At 40.5% G+C, this 12,320-nt stretch overlaps 1 protein-coding gene across 5 annotated transcripts in view; it reads left to right on the top strand.

The window, feature by feature from the left end:
* Window positions 1–12,320, top strand: part of ADGRB3 (adhesion G protein-coupled receptor B3) — a 716,195-nt gene that overhangs the window by 336,266 nt on the left and 367,609 nt on the right. For all 5 annotated transcript variants that reach the window (XM_005875869.2, XM_014547407.1, XM_014547406.1 and 2 more), the window contains one exon: window positions 8,478–8,546. In XM_005875869.2, the coding sequence (XP_005875931.1) occupies window positions 8,478–8,546 (69 nt within the window). The remainder of the gene's footprint in view (window positions 1–8,477; window positions 8,547–12,320) is intronic.

Genomic DNA, 12,320 nt, shown 5'->3' with positions numbered 1-12,320 from the left:
TTTTTTTTTTTTTTATTCTGGGATTTATTTACCTTCTATAATTGAAACTTTGTTGCAGCTCCAGCTCCGAGGCCGGCTGGCTGAAAGCAGGTGCCTGGGGTTTGTTTAGCTTCTATAATTGCAACATTGTTGCATTCGGAGCTCAGAGCTGGGCCGCGGCAAGCGGGGAACCTTGGCTTCCCCCATCGCCAGGGCAACCAAGCCTCATGTTTGCTTCAGCTGCGTGGCTTCCGGCCGCCATCTTGGTTGGCAGTTAATTTTCATATCATCCTGATTAGCCCATGGGAAGTGTAGCGGAGGTATGGTTAATTACCATGTTTGTCTATTATTAGATAGGATAGTGCAGCCTGTCAACTAAAAATGCCATGGGATGTGAATAAATGGTTATGGTTTTATCTTTTTAAAAACACAGTAAAATGTCGGATAGGTGGTTTTGTCCTTTCAGAACCCCCCCATTGTTTACTTCGGAGTCAATAAAATACTGAAATTTGGGTTAACACAATGTCTCTACAGGTAGTTTAGTTTTCTATTGTGATTCCATTTATTATCAAATATTGGGAGAGCCCTGGCCTAGTGGCTCAGTTGGTTGGAGCATTGTCTAGTACCGTGGTTGGCAAACTGCGGCTCGCGAGCCACATGCGGCTCTTTGGCCCCTTGAGTGTGACTATTTCTAAGCCTTAGGAGTACCCTAATTAAGTTAATAACAATGTACCTACCTATATAGTTTAAGTTTAAAAATTTGGCTCTCAAAAGAAATTTCAATCATTGTACTGTTGATATTTGGCTTTGTTGACTAATGAGTTTGCCGACCAAGGGTCATGTACATGAAAAGGTGGTGGTTTGGTCGATTCCCAGTAGGGTGTATATGGAAGGCAATCTCTCTCTCTCTCTTTCGTTCCCTTCTTTTCTTCTCTCTAAAATGAATAAAAACCTATCCTTGGGTGAGAATCCAAAAAATTCCTGGGACATGTATTAGTTTGCTAGAGCTGCCATAACAAATAAGAGAGACTACGTGGCCTAAAAAACAGAAATTTACTTTCTTATAATTCTAGGGGCTGGAAGTCCAAGATGGTTTCTCCTGGGGCTCTTTCCTTAGCTTTGCACATGGCTGCCTTCCCCTGTGTCCCCCATCTGGCTGTGTTCTCTGTGAGCACCCAACCCTAGTATCTGCGTGTCCTGATGTCATCCTATAAGTACACCTATTGGATTGGATCAGGGCCCACCCTAAAGGCCTCATTTTAACTGAATTACCCCTTCAAAGGCCTTGTCTCCACATACTCTCACATTCTGAGGTCCTGGGGGTTAGAGCTTCAAGTTAATGAATTTGGGGGCAGCCACTATTCGGCTCAGAATAGGGAATCTTGAGAATTTCCCTTTAGCAAAGAGTCATGTGCCAGTCCTCTTCCCAAGGGAAAGGACCTGCTATGGCTTCTGCCTGTAGTGTTGCCAGGGGTAAACTTGTAATTCACACATGATTCTCACACATGCTGACTCTTGGATGTGTCAGCCAGGCCTGCCCAAACTTGGGTGATGGGTCACTACTTCATTCCTTACTTAAGAAGCACCCCTGGTTTGTATTTGAGGATGATTTTGCCACCCTGAGTTACAATGTTTGTATAACTTTGCCAGGCTACTTCTGGGAAAAAAATCATTTAGTGTATTTAATTGTATTAGTTTCACTAACTTTCTGTCCTCTTATTTTTAAATGAGAGCCCCAGAATAAGACCAAGTTCATACCCCATAGCACAGAACATTGGCTATTGCTTCTTTCCATGCAACCTCCCATGCCTTCTGCACCTCAAAGCAAACCACTCTGCTACCCTTTGCTAAAGCCCTTGATTCCAGTTTAGCCTGGAGAGACTGGCAGTATTGTGTAAAAATTGTCCATCCAAGCTATTCGAAAATCCCTCGGATCAATGAGATTAGTGTGAAAGATTCCTGGATCAATCAATGTCCTCATGTCATTTTCAAAATGAGTCAGAGTTTCTGGTTTCTGTCAGACTTGTGACCAAGAGAAGAAGAAAAAGAGATGTCCTTAAAGACTGTTTTTTGTCCCTAAACTAAGAAATGTGTGGAATATTTACTTCCATAATTTGCTCTCACATTCCTCTAGACCCCGCAGATTGCAGTGGTCAAACTGGAACAGTCAGTGCTGCTGGCAGAGCTCTCTGACCGTTCAGGCCATCTGGCCTGCTGTGGATCCCACTCCTGACCTCCCCAACCTTTGTACCCCAATCCCTTGTCCCCCAGTTATCCCCTGCTTTTCCAATAGCTCAGTTTCTTGTCTTTGAATTATATTATTGATATATATTGTTCCCTGAAACCTGCTAGGAGCGCCCTAGACTATAATCTCCTGTCTTCCTGAATCCTTGATGCTAGAAGTTTCTAATTACCCATGGTTAGATGATATGCTGCTTGGATAGGTATTCTGTATAAAAGATCTAAACCCTAGTATAGGGACCAACAGGTCACTGGTTCGATTCCTGGTCAGGGCACATGCCCGGGTTGCAGGCTTGATCCCCAGTAGGGGGCATGCAGCAGGCAGCTGGTCAATAATTCTCTCTCATCATTGATGTTTCTCTCTCTCCCTCTCCCTTCCTCTCTCTCTAAAAAATCAATAAAAAAGCATATTTTAAAAAATAAGTTTGATAGTTCCTTTCCTAGGCTTCATGAGAACCCTGGTGGCACTGAAGATGGGGCAGGAGAATGTGTTGAGAGGAGGTAGCAAATTAGATGAAGACTAGTTTCTGATGATTTTTTATTCCTTCAATGCCTAGCCAATGATCATATATACAGTAGGGATGCAATCAAACTGAAATATTTGAGTGTGTATATCGTCCTATGCTTTATGCTGTACACTAGGGGCACAAGAGTAAACAAAATACAAATAAGCCCAACTAGATTATAGCCTGGTAGAGGAAAAAAGCCCTAAATGAATCATTCTACAAGTGCATCATAATTAAAAATTGTGATATACTTTAAAAGAACACTCCGAGTCCACATGTCTGTCCCCTGTCATCCTGTAAGTGGGTGCTACACGGCTGACTGGCTGCCTGCAGTATCTCCTCTCTCTTACCTCAGAGTGAAGGAGCAATTCTTCATCCGTGGTGCATGCATGGTAGTTTTGCTGAGGCGCTTGTGCATGATGGTGAGTGGAGTGGAGTCAGAGACTGTCATGCCAGTTCACCTTGTGTTTGGGAAAGCCGGCTATCAGAACAGAGAACAGGGCCCTGTGGTAGATAGAACCTCTTTCTTCACATCATAGGTTCATGGCTGATTACTTCTACATACTGGTTGTTGCCTTTTCCTGTGGATTGGGTGTTAAGGCTGAATGACAAAGATATTGGGCTGTGGATTGGGTGTTAAGCCTGAATGACAAAGATATTGGGAAATGCAAAATAAAAATCTTCATTGAACAAGATCAGGAAGAAAAAAAGAATTTGCAGACCCAGTACACTTGGGGAGGGGGTGATATGATAAAGTCTTTTTTTTTTAAAGGAAATTGCATATAAATCTAGACATGAAAAACAGGAAAGGGTTATCTGAGTAAAGAATTAGAAGTAGAGCAGTGGAAGGGAGGAAACAACGTTGTAGGGGCCCAGAAGCTGGGCACAAAGGAGCTCGGGGGGCATGGAGAAGTCTGATGAATCTGGATTAGAGACAGCAGGGGACAGGATAGGGGGTAGGATAGTGAATTAGACTTGGAGAGATAGGAAGGGCTAGATCATACATGGCCTTGCAGCTGTCACCTGCTCTGCAGAGGAATCAGTGACCTACCTGTGCTGTGCGCCCTTAGCCTAATGGCTTGTCCCTGCTTCCTTGCTCAGCCTGTAAGCCTTTCTCATGCTTCCCCTATATTTCTAGTCAGGACTACCACTACTCCTTAGGACTCAGTTCCACATTATTAAATCTATTGCTTAGGGCTTGTCTTTGACTCTCAGTGCCCAAGTATTTTGCTGGTGGGTTAAGGGGAGGAGAGCACACCTGGGGGACTCAGATATCTTAAATCATCAGCCTAATCTACAACTCTCTTTCTACATGATAGATAGATAGATAGATAGATATAGAAATAGAGATATAGAGACACAGATACAGTTACAGATAGAGAGATAGATGAAGATAGAGATAGAGGGAGATAGAAGGAGAGACAGAGACAGACAATATGAATATCAAAGTCTGTAAAATACAGTAGAACCTAAAGATCCTAGTAGAGATGGGATAAAACACCAGGGGTTTCACATTTTTTTAAAAAAATAAGTTCTCTATTGTTTAATGCATTACATAAGTCTCTTTTCCCCCCATTGACCTCTCCCTGGCCGCTCCCAACCCCAGCACAAGCTCTCACCACCCCAACCCCCCCAGTCTGTGTCCATTGGTTAAGCTCATATGCATGCATACAAGTCCTTTGGTTGATCTGTTATCTCCTCACCCCCCGCCTTCCCTTATAGGTTGGACAGTCTATTCCATGCTTCTGCTAAGTGAAATAAGCCAGTCAGAGAAAGATAAATATCACATGATCTCATTCATTTGTGGAATGTAATGAACAACATAAACTGAGGAACCAAAATAGAACCAGAGTTGTAGGAATTGCACTTTGAATATGGCAGAAACTTGTGTGCTTCTCTTTATAACAACCATTTACTGCACTGATTTCCATAATACTTCCTGCAAAGAAAAAGCAGAGTCATGCCTTTTGTGTCCGATAATTGTTGGGTACAGTGCCTCTCACGTAGTAGGTGTTTTATGACAGCAACACTGAAAACTCCTCTCAGCAGAATACATCCTTAGGAAGGACAGCTTTTTGCTGAACAAATTATAGACGCTGAAGTTAGTGATGGATCAGCTCTGTGCTCTACGTATTGCCCAGAGAGGATTAGGCTATAAAAGAGGATCGGAGAGAGTGCCGCCGGTTGTGGAAGTCTATAGCAGTGTTATAGATGCATATTTGCCATAATGTGGCTATAAAGACAAATCATGCAGCCAGTCATAAAAAAGATAACACAGGGGGCATAAAATCATAATGCTGCCATATATCCAGCACTTAGTATGTGTCAGATACTGTGCTAAGACTTAGCTCCAAGCTTCACAACAGCTATTATCATCTCCTACAGGTTAGAGAAGAAAGACACAGGTGGGCAACATTAGCCCACAACTACCCAGTTTATAAATGTGGGGGAAACTTCAAACCAGGTCTGTCTACTTAAAGCTCTAAACTTAGACTCTGCCAAGGACACTCCATTTTCCAAATAAGTTTAGGCCATAGAAGTCAGGCCTGATCAAAACACAGCAAAACAAAGATCTGTCACACGCCACTCAAGGGCTGACATAAGTGACCTGCTCCATGAGTTATCCAAAGAGAGATATTACCACAAGTAGCGGAGCTCTTAAACAGTCTAGCGAGTAGAGGATCTGTTGTCATGGAAGGCACTTAATTCTTTCCTCAAAACTTCAGTCAAGTGGCCTGAAACGCTACGAGTGTCCTGTTCACAATACGGTGCTTGGTTCTGCTCTGTTTATCTATCAGCCTGACCTTTGAGTAAATGTCAAAGTGAATTTATTTATTTTTTTCCAATGTGCATGAGACATATTTGAGGAGCAGGGTCAGCTCAAAGGAATGATGCTTGAGTCTTGTTAAAACCTGAGGTGTACTGACTTTGTGACTTCATTACAGTCATGTGTCACTTAAAGATGGGATGTGTTCTGAAAAATGCCTTATTAGGCGATTTCACTGTTGCACGAATGCTTAGGGGCCATGATGAACAAAACAACACGAGATTAAATTAAGCAAAAAAGAGAAAATGATGCAATCAAGAGACGTGAGATGTACGAGGCTGCTGCTGGCTTAACATGGCACACTCTGTTACAGCAAACTTTTTTTTATAAGTAGAAAGAGTATACTCTAAAATAACAATGAAAACTATAGTAAGTACATAAACTACTACCATAGTCATTTATTATCATCATCAAGAGTTATGTGCTGTACATAATTGTATGTGCTATAGTTTTATACCACTGGCAGCACAGTAGGTTTGTTTACACCAGCATCAGCACAAACATGTGAGTAATGTGTTGTGCTATGACTTTAAGGTGGCTACGATGTTACTAGGTAATAGGAGTTTTCCAGCGCCATTATAACTTATGGAACCTCCGCCATATACAGTCCATTGTTGTCCAAGATGTTATGTGGTGCACGACTGCATTTCTTTTAAGTCAGGATCTCATGAGACACCTGCTATGGACAAGGCTGAGGATACACTGATGAACAAGAAATACTGGCTCCCATAAATGCCCCTCAACCCCCTCTTAAGATATTTGGGCTTAGCTCACTGTGCCTCTGCATAGCCCCACAACTGATGGTTCCCAAATTAGTAGACAGGGAGGTAAAAGGAGTTTATTCTGTACTACTTTCTCACACTGATTTAGTAAAGTCTGATTTATTGGCCTTAGAAAGCGATAAAAACACATTTCTTATACTCTCTGGTTAGTTGAATGTAATTTAATAATTTGCATTTTTGATGTGTGCCCTTTGCTGATTGAAAAATAACAAAACTCTGAATTTATCATTTTGATTCAGGAATTGACTGGCCTTCATATACAGTGTAGTTACTGACCCACTGTGAGCAAACCATTCTTTGTGAAGTGTTTTCCCAGAAATGGAGATGCATTTATACAAATCGCTCCCCCTTCTGGTGCTGGCTCTTGTTAGCAGCAGCATGCATTTTGTGTAAAAGCTGGCAGGGGTTAGGATGCAGATCAGGGTCCTGGACCTCAACACAGCTGACTGGCATGGACAGGGATGAAATCTGCAACTTCTGCCTCATTAGCAACCGGTCTCCTACTGAGTTAACCAGCCTTAGGCAATTGGCGAACACTGAAGGTTAATTCTTTCTGCCCATAGGTAAAGTTACAGCTCAATGAACTAAGCCCTTAAAATGTTATAGCTCCATCCAGGACATTTTAAGTGGGGGAAAAAATGGCCGGTAGTACAAAAAGGTGAAATGAATTGCAAACAAGTCTAAAACAGACTTGCAATTTTTTTCCAAGAGTTGTACAAAATATTCTGTGACTTTTATAGAGGGTATGACTCAAAACATGTTTCAGCCATCTGATTGCCAGAAACTATTAAAATAAATAGTACAAATAGGGCAATTAAATATAGACACCAACAGTGTCAAACCACATGAGAAAAGAAATGAAGCAGCTTTGTTTTTCTTGTAAAAACACCCAGGTGAATTTATTTGGAATTAGAATAAAGGCCTGCTTTGAAAAGCTAGATAGGGAGGAAGACTGAAGAGAATAAAAAAAAATGATGATTTTTCCCCCCTTGAGGGAGTCATTTTCTGAACTAATATATTCGTATGAGGCCTTGCTCCTGCTGAATTATACACAGACCAGTTAGTAAAGCCTCCAGGGACAGAACCCAGGGCTACTGCCTCTGTAGTTTAAGCCTAATGTCATGGATTCATTTTACACTTCGTAGGCGTCCTGTGATCCCAGGTCACTGCTCATCCTCCACAGGCACCTGGCTTTCCTCTCCTGGCTCCTGTGTCTTGCAGACACTGCGTGTGAGAGCTCAGGGAGGTCTCCCCAGTAAGCATCCCCGTGTGTGAAATAGTGTGACACCATGGAACCGAACTGAGCCCCGTTCTCTGGCAATGTGGACCCTGGGAATGAAAAATGAATGTCAAAGTGTGCCTGTCTGCACATAAAGAGAAATTCGAAAACTCGTTTTGGGTACTGCTAGCCTAAGGCCAAGCCAGGAGGCCCTTCAACAGTTACTTAGGGATGAGGGTGATGGCAAGAATTTGGAACTTCAGTATGAACATGTTACTGTGTCTATTCATTCCTCCACGTAGCTTCCTGGCGGGAGGCAGAGGACCAAAGAAAGCAATTCGAAAATAGCTCAGGTGTATTGAGAGTATACCATGTGCTAAATGTCAGATACTTGGAAAACTACATGTAATTTTTGAAATAGGTACTTGTAAACATTAAGGAAGACCAACTGGGAAGGACAGAGTCAGGATCCAACTGAGGAAGCTGGTCACTTGCCTCAGCTTTGTTCATGGGGTTGCCCTCACTATAATGCTCATTGAAACTGCAATTCAAGTAGCAAGCACGGCTCACAACCGGTTAACTTGTAATAACAGAAACATGGGACTTTCATTACAAAAGGAAGAAAACTCATTTCTAGCAATAGTGTGACAGAATAGAATATAGAGTCCATAATAGATCAAATTATTGTGACACTGTTTTACCTTTCCTGATGTCTTCTGAGGTGTACATGTAAAGTTATGTAGGAATTCTAGAATCATGGTGCTGAGAAAGGGTCCTCAGAGATCTTCTAGAATAATATGTTAGGGCCATACAACAATATTGCAAAGGGTTTATACCCTCATCATAAAATCAGACCCAATGGATATTGTTGAAAAGTACATTCTCTCCTGTAACATTAAACCTTTATCTAATTTAATTTTCAGAACTTCTTTCAAATAGTTAGCAACCTTCTAGATGAAGAAAACAAAGAAAAATGGGAAGATGCACAACAGGTAAGGTTGGAGTTATTTCATGATGTAAAGTGAAGTTGGTTAAATAAAGTTTAAAAATATGTGAAGAAATTAATGGCTTGCCATTTCAAGAACATAAAAGGGGACTTTTAGAAGTGATTGTGGATTATATTATACTAATTTTACAGAAAACAAGTTATCTCTCTTATCATAACAATCAATGGAATGAATAATCTTTCTTAACATGAGAAAACTGAGCAGGTTTAACTAATTTATAACTTAATACATAATAACTATATGCCTTGTCAGTCGGTTTCTTTCCTGTCTTCAGACTGGAAAAACAGCAAATGTAAAAGCACATATTGCAAATGGAACAGTGGGGTATGAAGGAATAAACCATTTGCATTTACCACCACACTATATATAATCTGGATCATACATGCAGACTTGCACTTTGATCCAAAACCAAAAGTTGTAAATATGAGTTCTCATTTTAAATGTTTAAATGGAAAATTCTGCTTTCCCCCCCCGCCCCTTTCTGCTGTGCATGATCAGTGTAGCAAGTTGCCTTATTGGTTTAGTTTTTGTTTTAAAATGCTTTGCGCTGCCACTGGTGCAATACTCTCTGACATATGGTCAATAATGTTTTTTCTATATTGCAGAAAAAGTAGGTTAGAGGTTAAGAAGAGGAGAATATTTTTTACAATCCTGTAAAAATGTAATTTAACTGAATGTTAAACTTTGTTTTCTACTTGACCCTTATTAAAAACTCCAAGGGAACAATGCATTCTTGAAAATAAGAATATTTTCTGAGGTTCAGATGAGCCATCTACCCCTTCTTCCTTGTAAATCACATCTGGGTCCCGAGGAGTAGGGCATGGCCTTTATTCCTATTATGATAGGAGCTCTAAAAATAATCCAGTGTGGGTCTGCCTCATTACCAGGTACCAATTCGGTGCTTCTGGCCATAGCAAGGGAAAAAGAAAGTACTCCTTGGTTTAAGACCCTGAATCCTTTTCTACTAGTTTGAATTATATATTTGTCCTTGGCATTTTTTTCAAGAGGAAAGCCTCATCCACTCAACTAGTTTGAATTATATATTTGTCCTTGGCATTTTTTTTCAAGAGGAAAGCCTCATCCACTCACTGCAAGTAAAAGGTCTTTCCTTAGTAAACTGCCACAGAAGCTAAGCACATCTTTCTAGAATCCTGGAGACTATTAATTATGAGTATATTTAGAACAAATGTGTAGCATCCTACAATTTGCAATTTATCCGATGCTGGTATTTATTGTGAGGTCCCCACGTGAGTGAATAATGAATGGTGACAGAACTTCTCAGAAATGGAAAATTATGAATCCATAATCCAACTATTTACCTGTGATTTTAAGTTAACTATAGTCATATCTTTTACTTATTTTTCAGGAGTGATGATCCTTAATGCTTTTTAAAAATAACCATTTTAAATTAAAAACAACTGGTTTTTTGTAGCTTTTACAAAGAGGTATTTTCATTAATGCAGCCATATGGTAGATGAATCTCCAAGTTTGTGGCACAAAGGGTGAACTCTTCAGAAATAAGCCCGGTTTAAAATCCACCAAAGATAGTCCCTAGTCCTGAGTGGGCCCCCTTATCTTATTTTAGCGTAATTGCCTCAGCAAAATAAAATATAACACGTGGCTGTATAGGCATTTGGAAAACTAGTTGTATAGGCATTTGGAAAATATGACACTTTTGAGCAACAACAACAAAAAACAGAATCATTTCAGAACGTGTTTGCTGCACATCAGCCATAGCTAGGAAGGATGAAACTATATTTAGTTTCAGCATTCTACTCAAAATGTAGTACTGTACTAAAGTAGAAAAAAAAAGACTACACTTTGTATTACACTTTTTATACGCCATCACTGTGATTTGAACAGACAAGTCCATTTCAGTCCAGACAAGCCATTTTAATTTCAGGTGTGATATTATGTTCTGTGTTTTCATTATACTGGAAATTCCCTTCTCTACAGCAGGAGTGGGCAAACTTCAACCAGGGAGCCAAATCCAGCCTCACACGTGTTTTGTAAATAAACTGGGAATATAAGCACATTCATTTATTTACGTAATATCTATGGCTACTCCTGTGAGACAAGGACAGAGTTAAGTTGTTCCAACAGAGACCCCCGACCCACAAAACCGAAAATGTTCCCTGTCTGGCCCTTTACATAAAAAGGTTACCAACCTCTGCTCTATTTTGACTACTGCTGGGGAAATAGAATTAAAAACAAAATCTTCTGTCAAGCTAGCAAACCTCTCCGCAAAGGTAGAAGAGAAAGAAAAGAGTTTTATCTTTTTATTGAATAAGCACTAAACTGCACCGGAATGTGATGGGTCACAGGCAATCCGCTAAGAAAGTGCAAGGACAAAAAGACATCTCACCCCTTTGAATAGCCCAGCGAATACAACAGATTATACACGTGTCATCAAGATAAACAGTAACTAGTCCTCAAGTAAGAGCACTTGATAGCACAATTTGTCACACATAGTTCATCCGAAATTCACTTGGTAATTGAGGTGACCATGTGTTAGTTAATTGGCATTATCCAGAGTAAAAACATGAAAAATCTTATGTTTTAATGACTGAAGGTAGTTTTGCACCTTAGAGCTGGTGCTTGCTGAAGTTCGGTCCAACCGTCCCACAGAAACTGAGAAGTGGGGGCACAGTCTCCCTTTTTACTTTTCAAAGAAAGACACGCCTGGGTCTTTAAGTTGATAAGAGCCTATTTCACTTTTTAAAAGTTTAACCAATATTTCAAGGAGACAGAGCAAGAACTCAACAAGGACTCGTTTTCTAAAGTAAATGCTCTAAGAACAGAGAAGAAGTGGGGAACGGGTTTGGGGAAGTGTATCTCTTATTTTCAACAGAGAAAAGTAAGCCTCTTAGTTATGTTTTTTAAAAATATATTTTTTATTGATTTCAGAGAGAGAGATGGAGAGAGAGATGGAAACATCAATTGATTGGCTGCCTCCTGCATGCCCCACATGGGTTCAAGTCAGCAACCTGGGTATGTGCCCTGACTGGGAATCGAACCATGACCTCCTGGTTCATAGGTTGATGCATAACCATTGAGCCACACCAGCAGGGCAAAGCCTCTTAGTTTAAATTTGTATTTGCCCTTGCACTACACATACTCATATACACATACACCTACACGAAAACAGAAGGAAAAATGCAGTAGTAGCTGGAAGCTTGGGGTGGATGGACATTTTGTGCACATTTCTAGAATGGGGATGATGACATTTCAGAATTCATATTTCATGATTGGAAATGTAGGTAAGAAATAGAATTTCTCCCTAAATATTCCTGAATTTAAAAACAAAACAACTATCTATGCCAAACATTTGTAAATGTAATATCCATTTTTGACATCTTCAAGATATGTAAGTAAATACATATCCTCAATGGCTGATTTTTAGACCAGCGCAGCCACAGGTTCCTGTAACATACATGCACTGTGCCTGCCACCCTCAGGGACCAAGTCTTCTCGCTCCTCCAGCCCTCTTCCGGCTCTTCCTGTATGCTTTCCTGCTGATCAGCATGGCTTCCCCCTCTGCACTAGCCTTTGCAAATACAAAGCCACTGAAACTCTTTAATCCACTTCATTTTTCTCATGGCTAGAAGCTGCAGTGGTGCTAAATGGCTAAAAGAAATGCATTTAACTCCCAAGGACTCTTTTGTTCTAATATGGTTATATAGTAAAGGCGGACCCAAGAAGCATTATGGGTTACACTTGCTAAATTCATGTCACCTTTTAAACGGCTTTCATGTTCCA

Source organism: Myotis brandtii, unplaced genomic scaffold (assembly GCF_000412655.1).
Source record: "Myotis brandtii unplaced genomic scaffold, ASM41265v1 scaffold471, whole genome shotgun sequence".
Taxonomy (NCBI): domain Eukaryota; kingdom Metazoa; phylum Chordata; class Mammalia; order Chiroptera; family Vespertilionidae; genus Myotis; species Myotis brandtii.
This window is presented reverse-complemented; position numbering and strand designations above follow the sequence as displayed.